Below are 22,773 nucleotides of genomic sequence, written 5' to 3'. Positions count from 1 at the left end.
GCTATTTTTCCCCAGACCTGTGCCTGTCCTGGAAAGCCAGGAGGCTCCTGTGAATCCTTTCGGCCTTGGGGACAATCGTGCAAATTCGGTGGCAGTTTCCAAAAAATTGGGGAAAAAAAAAAATCTGATAACCTTAGCCTAGGGCTGAATGCTGTGACACATCGGGCCTTTAGATTTGGGCACTGCTAGCTTGGGCCTGTTAATCAGTAACAAAAAGCAAAAGCCCTGAATAGGATAAGAGAATCCAGCCGCCCCCATGAGTCAGAAACTGGCTCTCGTCACGAGGTATGACGACCGCAGGGTACTTCTGTCCTGCTTTCACTTCCTGCCTGTCCCCCAGAAGGCAGCGCTGGATGGAAGTGAGAGAAACAGGTCAGGCCACTGCTTCCCTTTTTCGCCGGCACACACAGCTCATTGCCCCGCCACGGCAAGCCAGGCCAGCGCTACTGCAGCCGAGGGCTTTTATTATAATTCCGCAAATCACGCAACACGGAAACCCTCCTCATTTCACTTACAGACCATATTTTAATGGGTTTAGACAAAGGCTACTCCTTTTTATTAGTCCTGCTAGACATCTCGGCGGCATTTGACACAGTCAACCACTCCATCCTTCTGGATCGCCTAGCAGATATCGGTATCTCCGGATCAGCCCACAGTTGGTTCAAGTCCTTCCTCTGCGATAGAACCTTCAAAGTTAAAATCAATAATAAAGAATCACCTTTAACAAAGTCCACTCTTGGTGTACCACAAGGATCCTCCTTATCCCCAACCCTCTTTAATATCTACCTCCTCCCCCTCTGCCAATTGCTAACCGATCTTAATCTAATTCATTATCTATACGCACACGACGTGCAGATTCTAATCCCTATCACAGAATCTATCTCAAAAGCGCTCATCCACTGGAATAACTGCCTTCTATCTATCACCAGCCTCCTCAACAGATTAAACTTGGTCCTTAATGCCTCGAAGACGGAGCTCCTCCTCATCTCTTCAAACGAAGAAAATATCCTCCCACCATCCCCACATAATCCCTACATCACCCATAAGCATGTTAGAGACCTTGGGGTACTTCTAGATAATCGACTAAACCTAAAGAAAATGGTCAACACCACATCCAAAGACTGCTTCTACAGACTCCAGGTTCTAAAACGACTCAAACCACTCCTATTTTTCCATGACTTCAGGACAGTCCTCCAAGCGTTGCTATTCGCCAAGATAGACTACTGCAGTGCCCTCTTCCTAGGCCTCCCCAAATCTACCACCAAACCACTGCAGGTGATACAAAATGCCGCAGCGAGATTACTGACCAACACCAGCCGTGGAGAACACATTTCACCCATCCTCAGAAACCTACATTGGTTACCAGTGAATTTTAGAATCATATATAAATCAATCACCCTAATACACAAATCCATCCACCATCAACTTCAACTCGATCTTGAAATCCCCTTTAAACTACACTCCTCCAACAGACCAACTAGAGATATTCACAAAGGAACTCTGAAATTTCCCCCAACTAAAGCCACACGCCTCTCCTCGACCAAAGACCGAGCGTTTTCAATAGCAGGCCCATCTATTTGGAATAACATCCCCTATAGCCTCAGATTGGAACCTTGCCTCTTAACTTTCAGAAAAAAACTCAAGACATGGCTCTTTCACCAAGCCTTCTCTGATCCTCCAGACAATCACTAGTTGCCATTACTCTCACCTGGACGCACTACTCTAATCTAGACGAATGGACTTTTACCCTCTTGAACGATGGACTCTGGCACTTCCAGGTTAAGGCACTTTAAGCTTTAACCCGTGTGCTCTATCGTATTATGTTATAAATACTTCCTGCCTTTTACCTTTCTTTCCAGCTGTCTAAGCTTCCAAGTTTTTACTCCTTGTTAAATGTAACTTTGCCTTATTCACCTCTATTGTTAATTACTTTAGTTGTCGCTTCAGTTATACCCTTGTTCTATGTAAACCGATCCGATATGGTTATTACTATGAAGGTCGGTATAAAAAAAAGTGTTAAATAAATAAATAAAATAAAATAAGAGAGAAATGTGGAGAATTTTTACCAGTCCTTCTGTAAGGTAATGAGGTCCTTTGTGTAGCCACAGGCAATGGCAATTGGGAACTTCACGCACTCTGCCCCATCACCAGACAGATACAACGTGGGCAGTAACAGGGCAAGATCCCCTCACACACACTCACACACTCACACACACACACACACACTCACACACACAAGCGGCGCAGCAGCGGAAACTGACCCTGTGATTCCGGGGGGGGGGGGATGGGGTTTATCTTTGTATGTGAATTTGGGAGTTCTAGCCCTGGCCCTGCCTGACCTGCTCTTTTCTGAACTCCTTCCCCAGGTCTACTGCAGATGCAGCTGATCCTGCACTACGACGAGACGTATCGAGAGGTGAAGTACGGCACCATGGGCTTGCGGGACATCGACAACAAGATGCTGATGGGAATTAACGTTACACCCATTGTGGCGCTGCTGTACACGCCCGTTCTCATTAGGTACCACAGACACTGTGTACCCTGTAAATCCAGTGCCCCATGCCCACTGTGTAAATCCAGGCCCTCCGTGCTGCTCTTTTGCCCCAGGGGGACATCACTGCAGAAACAAGACGCCCTCTCCCCTGGGCCTGAGCGTGTCACTTCTGCAGCTCACTCACTGGTGCCAGCACAGGAGGGATTTGAACCCTGAGCTGGGAATTATTATAAGATGCTTGGGAGAAACGAAGTGCTGTGATTGGTCAGAGAGCATCAGGTGGCAGCCAGTCAGCTTAGCCTGAGATTCTGACCAATGGCGAGGCAGCTTCCTCAGTGCCTCAGTCTGCTGTAGAAACCACCGGTCCATTTATGTAGCGGTGCCGGGCGTACAGACACAGCCCTGTGCCCTGCAACACTGACATTTCACTTGAGTAGACTTAAATGTATGTGATTATTTATAAATAAAATGTTTATTTATCAGCTAGGTACCCTGAACAAGGTATAATAAAAGTTATACGATAACAGTTTAAGCATCAAAATCAAATGTACAACAAAATAATTCCCATTACCCATTATATATAAAATTTGTGTTTTGGTTTTTTTTTTGGGGTGTTGAAGGCACTTTGGCTTTTGGCTTTGCTCCTTACAGTGCACTCAAGATTATTACTTCACTGGCTTTAGGACTCATGGAAACAGAGAATATGTCAGTAGATAAGGACCCTAGAACTCATCTAGTCTGTCCACTTTCATAGACCCCTCTATGGTATAGTATAGTTACTAATCCATGGCTCCTATTACACAGAGGGTAGCTTCTCTGTAAATGTGGATCCCTGGTCTGGGACTCAAGCAAGCCAGGGTTCAAATCCACTTCTCCCATTAACACTCCTTCTGGCCTTGAGTAAGTCTCTTTATCTCCCATCACCTCAGCAGCTCACTTACATTGTAAGTTCTTTGGGGCAGGGACATATGGTACCTGAATACCTTTCACTGTTGTACAGTGCTGCATACATCTAATAGTGCTATAAAAAAACATTGTTGGTATTTTTAAAGTATCTGACATTCAGAGTGTACTCGGAGCTCCACCAACTCCTGTGCTTTGCCCTTATGTCCTCAGGTTCTTTGGCACCAAGTGGATGATGTTTCTCGCAGTGGGCATCTACGCTCTCTTTGTCTCCACCAATTACTGGGAGCGTTATTACACCCTGGTGCCTTCAGCCGTAGCCATAGGGGTTGTGATTGTGCCCCTCTGGACTTCCATGGGCAACTACATCACCAGGTGAGAGGCAAGTGGCAAGTTAATGGGGTAAACTGGAACCAAAGGTGAGGTCAGAAGCTATTTATTAATGAAAGTGAAAGCTGTAATGCAATTACAATCAACAATTTACTGACCCTCCCAGCCTGCTGCACCTCAGGCCAGCAAGTTACTGACACTCCCAGCCTGCAGGGATTCAGCCCAGAAAGTTACGGACACTCCCAGCCTGCTGCACCTTAGGCTTATCCTCAGGCCAGCAAGTTACTGACACTCCCAGCCTGCAGGGATTCAGCCCAGAAAGTTACAGACACTCCCAGCCTGCTGCACCTTAGGCTTATCCTCAGGCCAGCAAGTTACTGACACTCCCAGCCTGCAGGGATTCAGCCCAGAAAGTTACGGACACTCCCAGCCTGCTGCACCTTAGGCTTATCCTCAGGCCAGCAAGTTACTGACACTCCCAGCCTGCAGGGATTCAGCCCAGAAAGTTACAGACACTCCCAGCCTGCTGCACCTTAGGCTTATCCTCAGGCCAGCAAGTTACTGACACTCCCAGCCTGCAGGGATTCAGCCCAGAAAGTTACGGACACTCCCAGCCTGCTGCACCTTAGGCTTATCCTCAGGCCAGCAAGTTACTGACACTCCCAGCCTGCAGGGATTCAGCCCAGAAAGTTACAGACACTCCCAGCCTGCTGCACCTTAGGCTTATCCTCAGGCCAGCAAGTTACGGACACTCCCAGCCTGCAGAACCTTAGGCTTATCCTCAGGCCAGCAAGTTACTGACACTCCCAGCCTGCAGGGATTCAGCCCAGAAAGTTACGGACACTCCCAGCCTGCAGAACCTTAGGCTTATCCTCAGGCCAGCAAGTTACTGACACTCCCAGCCTGCAGGGATTCAGCCCAGAAAGTTACGGACACTCCCAGCCTGCTGCACCTTAGGCTTATCCTCAGGCCAGCAAGTTACGGACACTCCCAGCCTGCAGAACCTTAGGCTTATCCTCAGGCCAGCAAGTTACGGACACTCCCAGCCTGCAGGATCTTTGGCGGAGCTCAGCAAGTTACTGACCCTCCCAGCCTGCAGGGCTTAGCCTAACAAGTTCCTGGCATAAACAGCAAACCTGGACTTTATGAAAAATGTTTCCCCACATTTCCAGGATGGCACAGAAGTATTATGAGTATGTGAATTACAAGGAGGAGCTTATCCAAGAACAGCGCAAAGCACCTCGTGGAGCCTGTCACAAATACATCATCATCTTCCAGACTGTCTTCTACACCTTCTTCAATGTGAGTAACGCCCAGTCCATATAGACACCTTGAAGCCCTGTGTGGGCAGGAGCATCAATGCACATTATACATTATTACGCCATTAAAGAACTCATTCAGTCCCGTGTGCTAGCGCCAAGCACTCGCACTATCTAATCCTGAAAAATGATGGATGCAGCGGGCATCTCTGTGCATAACAGCTCCCAAAACAAGTTAGTCTGTTCTATGTGCTGTGGGACAAGTGATCTTTTGACCTGCAGCTTTTGACTGGTATTAGTGTCATTTGGATAGGGTTGGCAGATGGATTCTGGTCATAAGAGAGAGCCTGACTCAGCTTTGATTTTGTCCCATAGTATTCATGGAATTGTAGTCCTGTTTTTCTTTACAATGTCAAGCCTCCAATGTACCTGGTCAGAACCAGGACTGACTTGGCTTGATCCGGCTGGCTTTCTCATGGAATCCCATTGCAGAACCTGTATGAGGTCAGAGTAAGGATACATTACTGAAACTGTACTATTGTGGGCACATCCTACTGCTGGAATAAGCACTGAACCCTGACAGTCAAAGAGAGATTCTTTATTAGTAAGATTATCTTCCAGAGCAGTGCGGAATTGCATAGCAAGGTAAAGTACATGTAGAGCTCTTCTCCAAACCTGTACACCAATGGGTTAGTGCCTTTATTTGCATAGCAGCTTCTAGCTGGTTGATACTCTTATCTCAGTTATACTAATATTACTGCATTCTTGTAAGTTGAGCCCTAACGCAGAAGCAAAACTTAATGCTGATCTTTGATATACTAGCTGACCTTTTGGCAACTTTAGCATTCCAATAGCCATTGGCTATTTCCACAGGTCAGATCAATTCACTCTTCTTATACTGCCAGTCTCTTTCGGCTTCTTCCCTGCCAACCACTGATCTGTCTCTACTGAGAACTTTGAAGCACCCTTAGACTACAGGGTCAGACTGAGGAAATAGCAAGGAGCCCCAGTACAGAACCTGTTGGAGCTGCTTAAATTTTGATCTCTCATTTTTCTGTGGCTGCTGTGTTTAAAAAAAAAAAAACAAACAAAAAACCAGAATAATAAATCTGGCCCTGAGCTCTATTTAGAGGTAAATTCTAAAAAATCTGGAAAACAAATAATTTATCCAGGTAAAGTCCAGATAAGATAACCTGGACACTCAGTGGGATAAACGTCCTACTGAATATCCCTAAATAAAATGATCTGGGGAAACCTAGCCAGTTAGGCTTCCAAATCATCCAGGTGTGTCTGAATATCTCCGGTTAGATACCCTCTCAAATAGCTTTAAGCTTGCCTGGCTATATTGAAAAGATTATATACAGTGATCTGACCTTAAAATGAAAAAACGGCCTGGTGGCCTGATTTCCCCATGCCCCAGCCCAGTATGACTCGGAGGCCTAACTGGCTAGGGTTTTCCTGGATAACTTTATTTGGGGATATTCAGCAGGGAGTTTTTCCTGCCGAGTATCTTAAGTTATCTTATCAGGGGAACTGTAGCAGGATAAGTTATCCATTCTCCAGGTTTCTGAAAGTCTATCTCTTAAATAATTAGATCTCAGGATCAGATTTTCAATTCTGTTTTTTTTAAATCGGAGCAGCCACAGAAAAAGGAGAGACTGAATTAAAGCAGCTCATGCAGGTTTGTAATGGGCTTAATACAATGCCTGAATGTAATCCGCTTTGACGTGCCGAAAGGTGGAATGTAAATAAAATAAAAATCCTTTCTAGGTTCTGTAATGGGGCCTCCTTACTGTATCCTCACTCTGCCCCTGTAATGGTTCTGTAATGGCATTCCTGGCCTTCTGCCCACACTGACCTTGCACAGAGGCGGAGATGTCTGAGTCGGTGAAAGCCTTAGCATAAAACAGCAATACATTAAGTATTTATATGTACAGTAGATACAGGTTCCCCATTTAAATGTCACCTTGTTTTAGTTCTGTCACAATGGAATTGGCAGATCAAACGCTTAAATTTGGGTCCCATCCTGCCCCATGTGGTGATCTTTGAGTATATGTGAAGGGAACATGAGAGTGAAGCTGCATCAGTCATGACAGTTATGCATTTTATTTTGGTATTTTTTAATTTCAGAGGTTTAAAAGCTGCTAATCTTCTCGGTACATTACAGCCGCACTCCCATACAGGTTTCATGATGGGATTCTGCACGTCACACTCCACGCAGGCAGACGGCTGTAGATGTGTAGACTTTACGTTTCATTTAATCATTGCTTTTTTTTTTATTTCACAGTTAAGTTTCGTCATTGCTCAGATGCCCATGGTGTTCTTTTTGCACCACTTTCTCTTCCCGCTAAACCACACCCTCCACAGCGTTGTTGAATGTGGTAAGTTAGACATAAATCTCCCTTACCGTGGTTAGTACAGCGCCTCCTGCTGGCAGTGATGGGGACACGGGGACCGCTGTATTAAGGTTTTTTGGTTAATACCTTTAAAATGCTGTTTTCGTTTTTTGTCCTTCTGGGATGATGTTAACAGCTGCCATATCCCTGCTTGCAAACCCTCTACAAAAACGGAGAATGATATACATTTACTTGTCTGTTCTGTAAATTTCCAGATGAATGCGGTGTCCGTTAGCTTTTCTTTTTATTTATGTGGGGGTCTGGTTTAAATGCAGCTCAGCAGTCATGCGTTTTCGGAGGGGGTTTAACGAAAGAAAACAAGGAGTCCAAACATGACATGGATTCCCCTACTTAAATGTGAATTCCTTTACTGGGCAGCCAAGGGGTGAGATGAAGCCCAGTTCGGCTCCAGTCCTCCGGGACACAAGACACTGTGCCGGCAGAAACCTCCCTGCTGACAACAGTTTGGATCTCCCCTGATAGCCCCCCCAGAACGCCAGGGGACGCTGACAGTCTTAGCTGCTTTCCCCATTCACACCCTTTGGGAAGATCTCTGTGCAGAGCTCCAGTCCCACCCCCTGGAGGACCAAGGGTTCAAACCCCCGCCTGCCGTATCCAATATGCTACCCGCGTTATAAAACAAGGCTTGCAGGTACTGCCGACGCACAGGGAAGCCACTACTGAAAGCCCCAGTTTAATGGTTCTTTCATCAAAGAACCGAAGACACCACCTGCACTCGTATCACAGAGGTGGCCGGAAATCAGAGAGCCACGTTCATTCCGCAATTCCTCCTTTTTCCTGCCTTCCCAGCTCCAATCGACAAACCAGTCCACAACTAAACAGCTGGCATAATAATTGTAATATAAAGGAAGAATGTGGAGCATGCTTGTGTTAAGATGATTGTCAGTATACAAACTCCAAAGATAAGAAATTGTTGTGTGTGTGTGTGTGTGGTGTGTGTATTTTTTTGTTAAATTAAAATGTGCACATTTTTGAAACTTTGAAGCAGAGTCTCCACTTCTTTGTCTCTGACCCAAGCCATCCTTGATGCCGAGACTACAGGAGCTGTTTGGAACTGCAGGAGCAGTGGCCGCGGAGCGCAGAGCCCAGGACCGTGCCCTACAGCACCTCCTGCAGGGAGAGGCTGGGACTGCAGGAACAATTGAGATCTGATCTCTGTTAATTGATGTGTATGGGAGTCAGTGATGCTCTCTTTCTTCCCTCCTCTCCCCAGGGACATCGGTGACTCATGGGATCCTGCCGGGGTTTAACACCACGGTGCTGCAGACGCTGCCACGCAGCCTGAACTTGATCATCGTGGAGAGCGTCATGATGGGCGTGGCTTTCGTTTCCATGCTTCTGGTAGGGGTGCGGCCACTGGGTCTAGGGCTCCCATCAGCTTGCGTGTAAATAGAGCCCAACTTCCATACGTAGGACAAAGCATAGGAAAAAAAAACCAGACTTCAAGCATTGGGATTTCCATTGCTGCTCTGGCTTTTAAGCATATTGGGGTCGATTTTAAGAGTTGCCCACGCACAAACGCCCACATGCACGCGTTTGCAGGACTTGCGCGCGAGCAGCGCGCGTTTTAAGAAGCCGTGAAGTACACGCGTTCATACCCGTACGCACGTGAAGAAGAAGAGACGGGGCATGGGAGTTTTGAGAGGGACCGAGATTTTTTGCATGCAAGTCCTCATTTTCAGAAAGCTGACCATTGACAGATTGCCCATCAGCTCGTCATCTGCGTAACTTTACTTCTGGTTCTGGTGAGCAGCAAGTCTGGAAATCTCGGGTTTTAGGGCGTTTAGCCCGGCGTGAGGGTTCGGGGGTCAAGTGGGGGGGGGGCTTGCGGGATGAAGAACCAGAGGGCTCTTAAAGACCTCGATATGAACTGGGCAAACTGGCGGACTACTTGTAAAAACGTTTTTTTCCCTAGTCCGAGCATGTTTTAAAATCCGCCTGCATACGTGCGTGAAAGCCGCTCGAGCCCTAGCTGAAATATGCGCGGGTTGGGGGGAGGTACTTGAAACGTTCTTGCGAGCACAATTTTAAATTGCAGCGTCTCTCTGCTCGTGCACTAATACGAGTGTTTATGCACTAATACGAGTGTTTAAGGGCTCACCTGCATTCCTTTTAAAAATGACCCTGACTGAGGCCACTAAATAAATAAATAAATAAAGATGCATAACTTAAGTGTCATGATGGACCCTACGTTATCCATACAGTTGCAAGTCAAAACTAAAACTAAACTCAGATTATTTAGTCACCTTAAGCCTTTTCTTGATACTTCTGATTGTAGGACAGTTTTACGATCACTGGTTTTCTCATCATTCGATTATTGTAACTTTTCTGTACATTGGAATTCCATAAAGCACAATCGGATCCCTACAAATTGTTCAAAATTCAGCTGCTCATCTTTTAACAGGTACAAATTCATGATCACTTTTCTCCAGTTCTACATTGCTTACCAGCATACTGACAGATTCAGGACAAAGTGGCAATAGTAATACATACAGCAGTAATGTGGCAATTTTCAAAAGCCATTCATGCATCCGTTCATTCGATTCGTTGTGCCATGTTTCGTGTCTAAGCACGTATCTAACGAATGGACACACAAGCCCAATATTGTGCGCGTATGTGAGCACCCCCTAGATGTAAGCGCACACCTTTCGTTTTATGCACCTAGCTCCCATGCGTTAGATATGTTCTTAGTGGTGAAACGAATGGATGCACAAATGCACATCCCTGTTATGCACATAAAGTGCACTTCCACATGAATATTATGTGGACAATTCAATGGCGCATATTGTAGCAATTTTCAAAAGCCCACTTACATAGGTGAAATGTATTAACACATGTAAAACCCAATTTTAAGCGTGTAAATGCTTTTGAAAATTGAGCCTATAATCTTCTAAATAATATCATGTGAGATAGCACAAGTGATCTGTAACTCCCCAAATGCCAGACACACGCTAGATGCTGGATCTTCTTTGCAAAATCTTTATTTTCCACAGGCAATTTATCCAACAAACTGGCTTGCTTTCAGCCTCGTTCACTATTAGTATTTATTTATTTTCAGTATTCACATCTCAACATTTATTTTTAGTATTCACATTTCAACATGTGCTTTCAGTATTCACCTTCTTACAGGAACTTCTCTCTCCGGGTGTGCCCAGACTCTTATTCCTGCTCTCTGGGATCTGCCCACCCAGCTACCTGTGTCTGTAGCTTTTAAGGTGGCCCAGGCTAGATGCCTGGTCCAGCGCTGGTTAAGAAGGGTTTTCAGGGACGCTCCTTCACACATCACTTCTCCATGGCTCGGGACAACATTAAAACTATATATCCCCACAAGAACACTACGGTCATCCAGCCATCTTCTCAGTATATCATCTCCATGACGTGCGAGCATTTTTCATTGTCTGTCCAACCCTCTGGACTTCCCTTCCACTCCATATTTGCAGTATGCAAGACTCAAAGGAATATAAGAAAGCTCCCAACAACCTTCCTATTTACTGCAGCTTTTCCACCTTCAAATGATTAATCGCATGGAATGTACCGATATCCCAGCAGATCCAGATATTGATCTGTACTTATTTGTCTTGTTGTTATTTTTAATTTTATTGTTATGAACTATTTTATGTACATTAAGGTTGTGCCCTGCCCTGAACTTTGGAGGATGTGGGAAACAAGTAATTTTGAATAAATAAAATAAATACTTAGGGGGCCGATGCCATACGGTGCGCTAAGCCCAGCGCGCTGTTAACGTGCAGTTAGACGCGGGGAAAATAGGTGCCAATCAATCCCCTAATGCAGTAAGGGGATTAGCGCCTATTTAACGAGCGTCTAACGTGGCGTGAATGCAATAGCGCTCTTCACCGGGGTGACCGGCGTATGGCAGCTGCGGGTGCTTTTGGGCTGGCAAGGTAAACATAAGCTTCAGCAATGGGTTCGGATAGAGTGAATTAGCCTGGGATCCGCCCCTGTAAGAGCTTATTTCTGGCTAGCAAGGCATTCGCATCTTCCGAGGGACCCACGCTGCCCTTCCATGGCCTTAACCAGGCGAGTCTGGGATTCCCGGAAATCCGGTTTGACTGGGGGGGGGGGGGGGAATGTTGGGGGAATGAGTGGGTTTTTTTCACCCTGTGGCTTGATTCCCAGATCCTGATCCTGTGTGGCTCGGCGTATCGCCCCACCGAGGAGATCGACCTGCGCAGCATCGGCTGGGGGAACATCTTCCAGCTTGCCGTTCAAGCACATGCGGGACTATCGCCTCCGCCACCTCTTCCGTTCTTCGTCTACAGCGGCTTCGAGGTGCTGTTTGTCTGTACGGGCTTCGCACTGGTACGTGCGCTGGGAACCTTTTACCCTGAATGCATTTTGGTAGGCGGGGCAGAAACCACCTTAGTAGTTCTTGTTTCACTGGGATGCCACAGGCTGAACTTGTGTGTGACTGATCTGTGCCTTCCATCTTTACTATTCCCTTTTGGGAAAGGCACAGGATGTGCTCTCTTCCTGTGCGTCACTGGGGAGAGTGGCCTCGGTATCAGCCACTCCCAAAGTCAGATTCAATCTTCTCCTACTTCAGTGTGCATCTCTTTCTTTGGCCATCGAGAGACGTCTCCCTCTCTCTGTGTTGGGGCTGGAGATTCTGGAGCGTTTAGGATGGGTAAAAAGAAGGAGAGACACTGTGTGCACCAGGATCCTGGGGAGAGGTGCCTCTGACTGAGCTTAAGACACTTATGGTCGGGGAATAAAGATGCGAGTGAGAAACAAATGGCACTAATCATATTCCCTGAAAAGTACAGAATAAGAAAAAGAATAGAGAAGCTATTTTGCTCTGATCATGGTGTGACCCCCGAGCTAGAGCTGCGTGTGGCCTTCCTTTAGAAACGAGAGCGTGAGGTCACGCTGCAGAGCTGCCCCAAGACGGAGAGATGATTGCCTGATGGTTTTCTGTCCCTGACAGGCCACAGTTCTCCCCTTGTTTGCTGTCTGCAGAGTAAGGATCCAGTCTGATTGCTTTTAGGCCCTTTTTTCCTAGTCTTCTGCTCCTTTGGACTTGCAGCTCCAATCAGAATTGGCCTCTGTTGGGATGTCATGACCCTTCATTAGCAGCCACATGAGGGTTTCCCCTTATTTTACAACCTCCGCCTTGCTCGGTCATTCCGGGGTCATTCCTTGGCTAGAGCCAGGGGCTACACCTGCAGCTCCCTCCGGAGCACGGTACGCATGCCACCCCAGTTTGACCAGTAAGTGTCAGCGATGGGCAATAGCTGAGATTCCCTTTTTCCCCCTTCAGGGGCTGGGAAGGCCTCCTCTGCCAGCCCCGATAGCCCAGGGAGCAGAAACCAGGCCCAGAAACCTGAACCCAGCTTTTGTGCATGGCAGTACACAGCACTGCTGCCGAACTACTGGGCTGGCCCGCAGACAGGCCTCGTCCTAATGTGGGTTTTCTTTCCTTTCTCTCAGTGCTATGGCGTGTGCTCCATCGGCATGGAGAACCTGGCATACATCATCATCGCCTACGGTCTCTCGGCGTCCGCCTTCTCCAGCCTCGGCCTGACCATGCTGAAGCTGCCCCGCCAGGTGCCGCTGGTGGCGGGAGGTCTCGTCCATGGCCTCCTCATAATTGCCCTCTTCTGCTGGGCCCCCAAGCCCAGGATCTTGGCGCAGAGCGGCACCGTGTACCTGCTGGCTGTGCTCTGGGGCCTCGGAAGTGCTTTGAACAAAACTGGACTGAGCAGTAAGTGTGATGGCTCGGGCATGGCCACTGCGCCGCGGCGATGGCGGATACGAATGGCGTGAAAGGGCAGGAAATGGCGCTGCTCTGCAGTAATGCCGGGAGCAGACAGAAGCATTTCAAGTTAGTTGATAATTCCTGAACCCAGGTAGGTGAGGAGTAGACTAGAACGTCAGTCATGGACATGGGATTTTGCAATCTATCACGCGATGCAGAGATTTTCCTGTGAGTTTCTGATGCGTGATTTGCATTTACTGGATCTTTCCTCCTGTTGTCCCTTGTTCTTCCCATCCTGTCTCTCTCTCCTCACCTTCCCCCCTCTTCCCCCCCATTCTGCAGTTATCCTGGGGATGTTCTATGAAGACAAGGAGCGTCAGGATTTCATCTTCACCATTTATCATTGGTGGCAGGCTATGGCCATCTTTGTTGTCTACCTCTGGTCTGAGCTGCCCATGAAGGTGAGAGTCCTAAATCCACCAAATTCTTTTCAAAGCTGTTCCTTATACCCATTCTTTCCTTGCCCCATCCCCTCATGCCTGCCTGTGCTGTATGGTGAGGCAGAGTGTGTGTGAGGGAAGCGTGAACTGCTGCTGCCTGCGGTGCGCCTGCTCTGTGCAGAGGCAGAGTGTGTGTGAGGGAAGCGTGAACTGCTGCTGCCTGCGGTGCGCCTGCTCTGTGGACAGGCAGAGTGTGTGTGTGAGGGAAGCTTTCACTGCTGTTGCTCATGCTGTATCTGTTGTATGGTAGGGATGTGTGGAAGTGTGAGGAAAATTTGCACTGCTGTTGCCTGCAATGCAGCTGTTCTGTGCTGGGGCAATGTGTGCGCATGTGAGGGAAGCTTGAGCTGCTACTGCCTGTGCAGTGCCTGTTCTGTGGTGGGACAGTGTGTGTGTATGAGAAGCTTGCACTGATGCTGTCTGTGTTGTGCCTGTTCTCCGTTGTGTGTGCGTGTGAAGGAAGCTTGCACTGCTGTTGCCTATGCTGGGGATGTGTATGAAGCTTGCACTGCTGACACCCATACTGTACTCCCTTCTGTGCTGGGGTAGTGTATGTGAGGGAAGTTTGTACTGCTGCTGCCTGTGTTGTACCTGTGAGGGAGTCGGTTGGACCGTTAGATGATTGAGAGGTTAAAGGGGCTCTTAGGGAACATAAGGCCATTGCAGAAAGACTAAATTAATTCTTTGCTTCTGTGTTTACTAATGAGGATGTTGGGGAGATACCGGTTCTGGAGATGGTTTTCAGGGGTGATGAGTCAGACGAACTGAACGAAATCACTGTGAACCTGGAAGATGTAGTAGGCCAGAATGACAAACTAAAGTGTAGCAAATCACCTGGACCGGATGGTATGCATCCCAGGGTTCTGAAGGAACTCAAAAATGAAATTTCAGATTTATTAGTTAAAATATGTAACCTGTCATTAAAATCATGCATTGTACCTGAAGACAGGAGGGTGGCGAATGTAACCCCAATATTTAAAAAGGGCTCCAGGGGTGATCCAGAAACTATAGACCAGTGAGCCTGACTTCAGTGCCATGAAAAATAGTGGAAACTATTCTAAAGATCAAAATTACAGAACATATAGAAAGACATGGTTTAATGGAACAAAGTCAACATGGATTTACCCAAGGCAAGTCTTGCCTCACAAATCTGCTTCACTTTTTTGAAGGAGTTAATAAACATGTAGATATAGTATACTTGGATTTTCAGAAGGCATCTGACAAAGTATCTAATGAGAGGCTTCTAGGAAAAGTAAAAGTCATGGGATAGGTGGCGATGTCCTTTCGTGGATTACAAACTGGTTAAAAGACAGGAAACAGAGAGTAGGATTAAATGGGCAATTTTCTCAGTGGAAAAGGGTAAACAGTGGAGTGCCTCAGGGATCTGTATTGGGACTGGTGCTTTTCAATATATATATAAATGATCTGGAAAGGAATACGACAAGTGAGGTAATCAAATTTGCATATGACACAAAATTATTCAGAGTAGTTAAATCACAAGCGGATTGTGATACATTACAGGAGCACTTTGCAAGACTGGAAGATTGGGCATCCAGATGGCAGATGAAATTTAATGTGGACAAGTGCAAGGTGATGCATATAGGGAAAAATAACCCATGCTGTAGTTACACAATGTTGGGTTCCATATTAGGAGCTAACACCTAGGAAAAAGATCTAGACGTCAAAATGGATAACACATTGAAATTAGAGATGTGAATCGGAACCAGAATCGGATCCGATTTCAGTTCCGATTCACATCTCTAATTGAAATCGTCGGCTCAGTGTGCTGCGGCAGTCAAAAACGCAAACAGAATGTTGGGAATTATTAGGAAGGGAATGGTGAATAAAACGGAAAATACCATAATGTCTCTGTATCTCTCCATGGTGAGACCGCACCTTGAACACTGTGTACAATTCTGGTCACTGCATCTAAAAAAAGATATAGTTGCACTGGAGAAGGGTCAGAGAAGTGCGATCAAAATGATAAAGGGGATGGAACAACTCTCCTATGAGGAAAGACTAAAGAGGTTAGGACTTTTCAGGTTGGAGAAGAGAAGGCTGAGGGGGGATATGATAGAGGTGTTTAAAATCATGAGAGGTCTAGAACGGGTAGATGTGAATCGGTTATTTACTCTTTCGGATAATAGAAAGACTAGGAGGCACTCCATGAAGTTAGCATGGGGCACATTTAAAACTAATCGGAGAAAGTTCTTTTTTACTCAACGCACAATAAAGCTCTGGAATTTGTTGCCAGAGGATGTGGTTAGTGCAGTTAGTGTAGCTGGGTTCAAAAAAGGTTTGGATAAGTTATTGGAGGAGAAATCCATTAATGGCTATTAATCAAGTTTACTTAGGGAATAGCCACTGCTATTAATTGCATCAGTAGCATGGGATCTTCTTAGTGTTTGGGTAATTGCCAGGTTCTTGTGGCCTGGTTTGGCCTCTGTTGGAAACAGGATGCTGGGCTTGATGGACCCTTGGTCTCACCCAGTATGGGAATTTCTTATGTTCTTACGTTTGCACTGCTGTTGCCTGCGATGTGCCTGTTGTGTGCTGGGGCAGTGTGTGTGTGAGGAAAGCTTGCATTGCTGATGCTTGTTCTGTCGTGGGGCTGTGTGTGTGTGTGTGGGGGGGGGGCTGTGTGTGTGTGTGTGTGTTTGTGTGATTGCGGGGTGAAGCTTGTACCGCTGTTTTCCAGGCTGCACACAAATAGAACCTTTGACTTCCTGATGCTGCCATTCTGGCCCTTTTTGACAAGCACAAAAGCTCAAGACAAACCGTCGAGCACAAATATTCCTCTTCCCAATTCTCCTCCTAAAAGAGAAGCCGCTTATGCAAGGTCTGGGGTGAGAAATGTTTTCCGTGCTGTGCCCTGACCCTCTTTCTCTCTGGTGCCCCCTGCAGGCAAAGCTCTCCATCATGCTCTTTGCAGCGCTGGTTTCCATTGCCTCCTACCTCTGGATGGAGCGCAAATTGTCTCAGGGCATCGCTTTCCGCATCCCCAAGATCCCCAAACCCCGCCACAAGGTGCGTGGCTACCGCTACCTGGAGGATGACAACTCGGACGAGTCGGGCTCGGAGAAATCGGATGCGGCGGGCAGCGAGGACTCCTCGTCGGATGAGCAGGAGGCGGACATCGGAGCCCAGGGGCGCGGCGCTGAGAAACGCAGACGGAGGGAAAAGAGAAGAAAGCAGCAGCACAGCTATGAGCAGGCGGTGGAGGAAGAGGAGGGGGCAGGAGAGAATGCAGGGGGCGAGGTGATCTGAGGAGCTCAGAGCGAGGATCCTTTATTACTTCTGTCCTCTGCCGCAGCTCCTCACCCTCCTGCTTCTGTCTCCTCCAGAAGATTGCCTCACCCACCAACAGTCCAAGGGGCTCCGGCCGATCACTTCTGCTCTCAGGAATGGATGCCTGGAGATTAATGTGAGGACACCCCCCCCCCCCCCCCACTGAAGTGAGACCGGGGCCAGTCTGAGGCCACGAAAGATGGGCCCCCTTGCTGCTGGAACTGTTTCCTGAGTGACTGCTGACCTCGTTTCCCGTGTGCCCTCGCTAATCAAGAAAAACTGACGGGGGGTGCTGACCTAACTTTCCGCTAGCTCCGGGGCAGGGGGAGGTGGAAGGGGCAGGGCCTTGAACTCCCCAAGAAGTATTATAAACAGCCTGCAACATCTGCGTGCTGCTGTGAGACAGCTCAGACCTTGCTTTGTCATCCTGATCAGGGCGCGTATAGCTGAGAAGTTCAGGGATTTGTTTCATAGGGAGGCCAGATTGGCAAATTTACACAGCGCTGGCGCTGGCACTTCAGCCTTGTGGTTAGCTGAGTATGAAATCCGAAAACCCAGGTTCCAATCCCACTGCTGCCACCAGCTCATTATGTCACCAGAAGTAAACTACCTGAAGGTTAGTCTAAAAGCTCCTTGGCTAGGGGATATTGTAGCCATGCCATTCATCTGATTATAGCACCTCGTCTGCACTCAGATATGTAGCCCTGAAGATCTCCTGCTCCCTTTTCAGCTCAAGTAGTGTCATAGGCCATGATGTTTGGGTATATATTTCTGTTGCACAGCTGATGATGATTTCTTTCCCTTTGGGCAATATTCTCAACAATGTCTCCCTTCTCCTCCGTCCTTCCCAGCAAGAATTTGTGAGGAGCAGCTCAGGAAGAAAACTCGCAGAGTATAAATCCCATGGACCACTTTGCAATGGTAAATAGTGGCTTAGGGGTGAATTTTAAAAGCGTTGCTCGCATTAAAAGACCCAAAAAACATGAGCATGTGGGCCGTGCATGAGCAACGTGTATTTTACAAGTCGCAAATTACGTGCGTAGGTGCGCATTTGAGAGTTTTAAAAAGGGGTGGGGTTGGGATAGGGTGCGGCCTTAATTAACATGTGTAAATCTTAATTTTAAATCCGGCGGCCGCAGCGCACGGCGGGCTGTCAGCCTCGTATATTAACTTCTCTTGATGAGGTGTAAGTCCGCATAAATCTCTGTTTAAGTCTAAAATGACTGGGTGAGGGGTCTTGGTCAACGGGGGGGGGGGGAGGAGGGGAGGTGAAGGCTGAAGAACCAGAGGGGTCTCTATGACCTTAGGACAGACTGGGCAAACTGGTGGACCAACCAGTAAAACGGGGAATGTCCTTGGTGCGAGCATGTTTTATTATCCACTTACCTGTGCGTGTTAAGTCCTAAGGAAGATGCTCAAAATACGCTTGCTTAAGGTTTAGGAGCACCCATATGTGCGGTGGGCGTGCATTAAATCATTCGTGCCTCCTAGGGGGCTAAGCTAGAGTACTGTTCAGTTGAAGGGGCTCTGCCTAGAGAGATGGCAGCTATCACTGCTATATCTAATTATATAACCAGCAAAATATCAAGCACTGTTAACTTGCTTTTGGGTGGAATTATCCCCTGCCAGAGCTGCAGTACAGCTGCTTTCCCAGGCAAGAGAACCTGAACTGAGCATTGGAGGCACTAAGGCTTCTGAAGTGAAGCAGCCAGGAGTGCTCGCTGGTGTCCCTTCAGGGCCTTGGTCTCAGGGGAACAGAAACACGCGGGCGGAAAGAAGTGATGCGAGCGAACCACAGGCCGGAGCGTAGCTGCCTGCGCACTAATACTTCAATCCCTGCAGCCTGAGCTTTTGTGCAAGGCTGCGTGTGGTTCTCTGCTGTCCGGTCGGACAGAGCTATGGTCCAGTGCGGCCTGCTTTCCACTTCAGGTTAACCAAACTCTGCCAATGAACATGGGATTTAGCCCTAATGTTTGCAGATGTTGGGTTTTAATCTTTTTTTAGTTTTCTGTAGGTGCTGAAATTGTGTTTGTTTAAAATTATGTATGAGCTGCAAGTGATTCTCTTGTACCTCACCAAGATGGAAAGGCAATAATACACTCAAAGTATTAGTGCCTGAAAGGCAGCATACAAATCAAATAAATGTACCTACTGAATATTCATGGTGGATATGTTGAAAACCAGGCTTGGAATGAATACCCCTGATCTGAGGGTAAATTGGATGCTATTCTGTGCGTCAGAAAATAAAATCTCAGTAATGCGGAACAGCCTCACTGAGATCCCCAAAGGCCCCTATGATGTCACTAAGCCACTGTTTGCAATTTCCTGCTTTCTCCCGTCTTCAGGTAGTTTTAGCCCAGTGTTTAACAAATATGTCCTAGAGGACCCCGGACCCGCCAGGTGTTCAGGCTATCCATGATAAATATATCTGAGATAAATTTGTATTCAGTAGAGACGGTGCATGCAAATCTTTCTCATGCATATTTATTGCCGATATCCTGAAAATCCAACTGGTTAGGGGTCCCCCCTGACAGATGTGAGAACCGCTGGTTTAGAGAAAGGGCTAAAGGAGCAGTGGTGCCCAGTTCCAGTCCAGAAGGCCCCTGGACAGTTCTGGATTTCAGGATATCCATACTGAATATTCACGAGATGAGTTTGCATACATTTCAACTAAGGTCCAGGTCACCTTTGCATATTTGGTTACCCTGAAATCTGGAGCTGTTGAGGGGATGTAAAGGACCAGAAATGAGAGCCACTCTGACGTAATGCGCCTTACTGAGAATTTGTGTGACCTTGGAAGAAGCAGTGGCGCCAAGAAAGGGGAGCAGAGCTGGAGTTACCAGAGATTCACTGCCAACGTAGCTAAAACGATGTGGGAGTTTTGTAGGACAAAATGGGTGTATTTACTTAGCAATGTGGTAAGATAATGATTTCGGTGTGAAACAGGAGAAAGCCTCATCCAGCTGACCCCTGAGATAGGTTAGCTCTGCTCAGTAGCCGTTGTGTGAATGCTGCTTTGTTGCCGTTGGCTAGTGACGTTGTGATGTCAGTAGCGATTATGAAATCTGGCACTTCTAAAACATTTTGCAGCCCCCGTCGGCCACCGTGAAAGCTGCTGGGCTGGCATTGGCTAGCCATATTCCTGCTCTCTCACTTTCTTTTTAAATCTGCTCGGCCTCCGCCGGTTGTATACAGGTAATCTCTCCCTTTCCATTTCTAAATTACAGAGATAGGATTTGTATAAAAGCGAGTTCTTGAAGAAGCTATCTGCAAAACCATTTCATAGGAAAATGCAGACAATAAAGGCAAAAGTTTTGTTTCTAATGGCAGACATTTTTATTGTAGACTTGGGTTTCAGAGGAAGTTTGGGGGGAGAGGGCGAACACTAAGAGGGTAGAGGAGATAAATGTAGGAATAAGGCTGAGTGTGACCGACAGAAACGGGAAGTGAACGCTGGATTCTCCGGATAGATTGTATTTGGGGGCCCTGGGCATGGCTCTTCCCCCTTCTGCCAATGCTGGAAATATCCATTGTGCCACTCGCATTCCACAATGTACTGGTAACCACCATAGCTGGGATACTGGTAATGCACCTTCCCGGAAGAGAACAGTTGTCACAGGGATTGAACTGTTATTTCAACATGAGCCAGAAATGACATTTCCCATTGGTGCTATCCCCTTCTGTCTGCTTCATATTTGCAGCATCGCTCTCCCTGTATTTATCTCGTCGCCTGCAGTTGATGTCATTTCCTGCCAGTGATGTCACTTCCTGTATGTGCCACACCAGTGGGTTGTATAACAAATAACATTCCTATACAGGAATTAAGCAGTGAACTGAAGTGATTTTTAGCTTTAGCTCAGTGGCTTTCCTGTAACGGGTGTTCTCCACAGCCAGCCCCATGACTGGGTGATGTCATCCGCCAGGGTCCAGTTGGGTACTGGTCTCGCTAGCTCAGGATTTCTAGCATGCGCGGTATCGTTCACTCCAAGTGTGTACTTCAGGCAGTGGATGGTGGAAGTGACTTTCTTATGTTCACAGGGAGCATCAGTGGGATTTGAATCCTCAGGTCCTTAGTTTGTAGCCACTAGGCTATCCCCTCTTCTGCCGTGAAGGACCCAAGTGAGGCCCAAAATAGTGGAGGTGAATCAGTCCCCGTAGTCTTTAAATATTACCCAGGTAGGGCTTGGTCCTGCAGGTGGGACATGCAGTAGTTCCTCCCTCCAGGCTACGTTCCAGATTTCTCACTTAAAGCTGGATGTACTGAGCCACAATCCTTTTTCACAGGAGGGGTCCCACTATCACCGGGGGGCGTATCGCAGCTCCAACCTCACAGGGCCGCCAGCACCTTAAAGGGCCATGAAAAATTATGAAACATCCCACTCAAAATTGGAAAAAGGTGTGTGGGAGGAGGCAAGACTAACCCCTCCCCCCCTCCTCACCCCAGGGCCACCATTTGAGGCGGCCCCGATAAGCCAATTTAAAAATAAAAATCAGATGTTTGCATAATGACGGTCCTTCCAAACCCCCAACCCTGTCAACATTAAATAAAATATATCCCCCCCCCCACCCTCTTGCAGTACTGATATGACCTGGCAGGTCCCCCCCTTTGGCCCCTCCCTCTCCATGATAAAAAAAAAAGGGTATAGGGTCCCCCAAAACCTTCCCCTCCTATCCCCAAAGAAATCCTCGAGAGGACTGCCCCCCCCCCCGAGCCCCCTAACCTCCAAATGCAAAGATCCATCATTACTCCCCAGAGCGCCCCCTAGCCTGGTTGTGAGCAGGAAGGGGGTTCGGGGGGAGATTTTCCAAGACTTGGGAGCAGGGGAATTTCTGGAGGACCCTATACCCCACTGAAGTTTTTTTATCATGGGGGGAAGGGCTGCTGGGACATATTAGTATTGCAAGGGGGTGGGGGGATACACTTTTATTTAATTTTGATGGGTTGGGGGGATCATCCTCATGCGAGCACCTGATTTTAATTCTTAAATTGGCAAGTCAGGGCCGCCTCGATGGTGGCGCCGGCGTGAGGAGGGGGAAATAGCCTTGACTCCCCCTGAGACACATCTTTTTCCAGTTTTGATGGGGATGTTTTTTAATTTTGCATGGCCCTTTAAATCTAACATGGGAGCCTCAGGACCCGCATGACATTACCCATTTCCTCAGGAGGTGTTGATAACGTGGCTGACAACTTTCTCCATCAGAAAAACAGGAAAGTATAACTAACCCACTGAATACACTATCTCTGAAGAGAGAGCAGTGTTAAGCGGAGTGCCGCAAGGATCGGTGTTGGGGACTGGTCCTGTTCAATATCTATGTGAGCGACATTATGGACAGGATGGAAGGTAAGATTTGTCTTTTTGTGGGTGATACTAAGATCTGCAACAGAGAGGACACGCCGGAAGGAGTGGAGAGAATGAGACGGGATTTAAGGAAGCTGGAAGAGTGGTCAAAGATATGGCAGCTGAGATTCAATGCCAAGAAATGCAGAGTCATGCATCTGGGGTGTGGAAATCCAAAAACTGTATTTGATGGGCGGTGAAGGGCTGATGTGCACAGAGCAGGAGAGAGAGACCTTGGGGTGATAGTGTCTAATGATCTGAAGTCGGCAAAAGAATGTAACAAGGCAATGGCTAAAGCCAGAAGAATGCTGGGCTGCATAGAGAGAGGAATATCGAGTAAGAGAAAGGAAGTGATGATCCCCTTGTACAGAGCCTTGGTGAGGCCTCACCTGGAGTACTGTGTTCAGTTCTGGAGACAGTATCTCCAAAGAGACAGAGACAGGATTGAGGTGGTCCAGAGAAGGGCGACCAAAAAGGTGAAAGGTCTTCATCGAATGACTTATGAGGAGAGATTGAAGAATCTAAAT

The 22,773-nt window shown here is 47.4% G+C and overlaps 1 protein-coding gene across 1 annotated transcript in view; it reads left to right on the top strand.

Annotated features, from left to right (window-relative positions):
* UNC93B1 (unc-93 homolog B1, TLR signaling regulator) overlaps positions 1-20,231 on the top strand; it is a 28,551-nt gene extending 8,320 nt beyond the window's left edge. The window contains 11 exon segments of the mRNA XM_029575482.1: positions 2,367-2,520; positions 3,611-3,772; positions 4,900-5,029; positions 7,274-7,367; positions 8,617-8,744; positions 11,541-11,621; positions 11,623-11,662; positions 11,665-11,723; positions 12,852-13,125; positions 13,462-13,580; positions 16,524-20,231. Coding sequence (XP_029431342.1) covers positions 2,367-2,520; positions 3,611-3,772; positions 4,900-5,029; positions 7,274-7,367; positions 8,617-8,744; positions 11,541-11,621; positions 11,623-11,662; positions 11,665-11,723; positions 12,852-13,125; positions 13,462-13,580; positions 16,524-16,886 — 1,604 coding nt within the window. The 3' untranslated portion in view covers positions 16,887-20,231.
* The last annotated feature ends 2,542 nt before the right edge of the window (positions 20,232-22,773 follow it).

The sequence above is a fragment of the Rhinatrema bivittatum genome, chromosome 13, assembly GCF_901001135.1.
Source record: "Rhinatrema bivittatum chromosome 13, aRhiBiv1.1, whole genome shotgun sequence".
In the NCBI taxonomy this organism is placed as follows: Eukaryota; Metazoa; Chordata; class Amphibia; order Gymnophiona; family Rhinatrematidae; genus Rhinatrema; species Rhinatrema bivittatum.
Note: the sequence above shows the minus strand (reverse complement) of the source record. Positions and strands in the feature narration are given on the sequence as shown.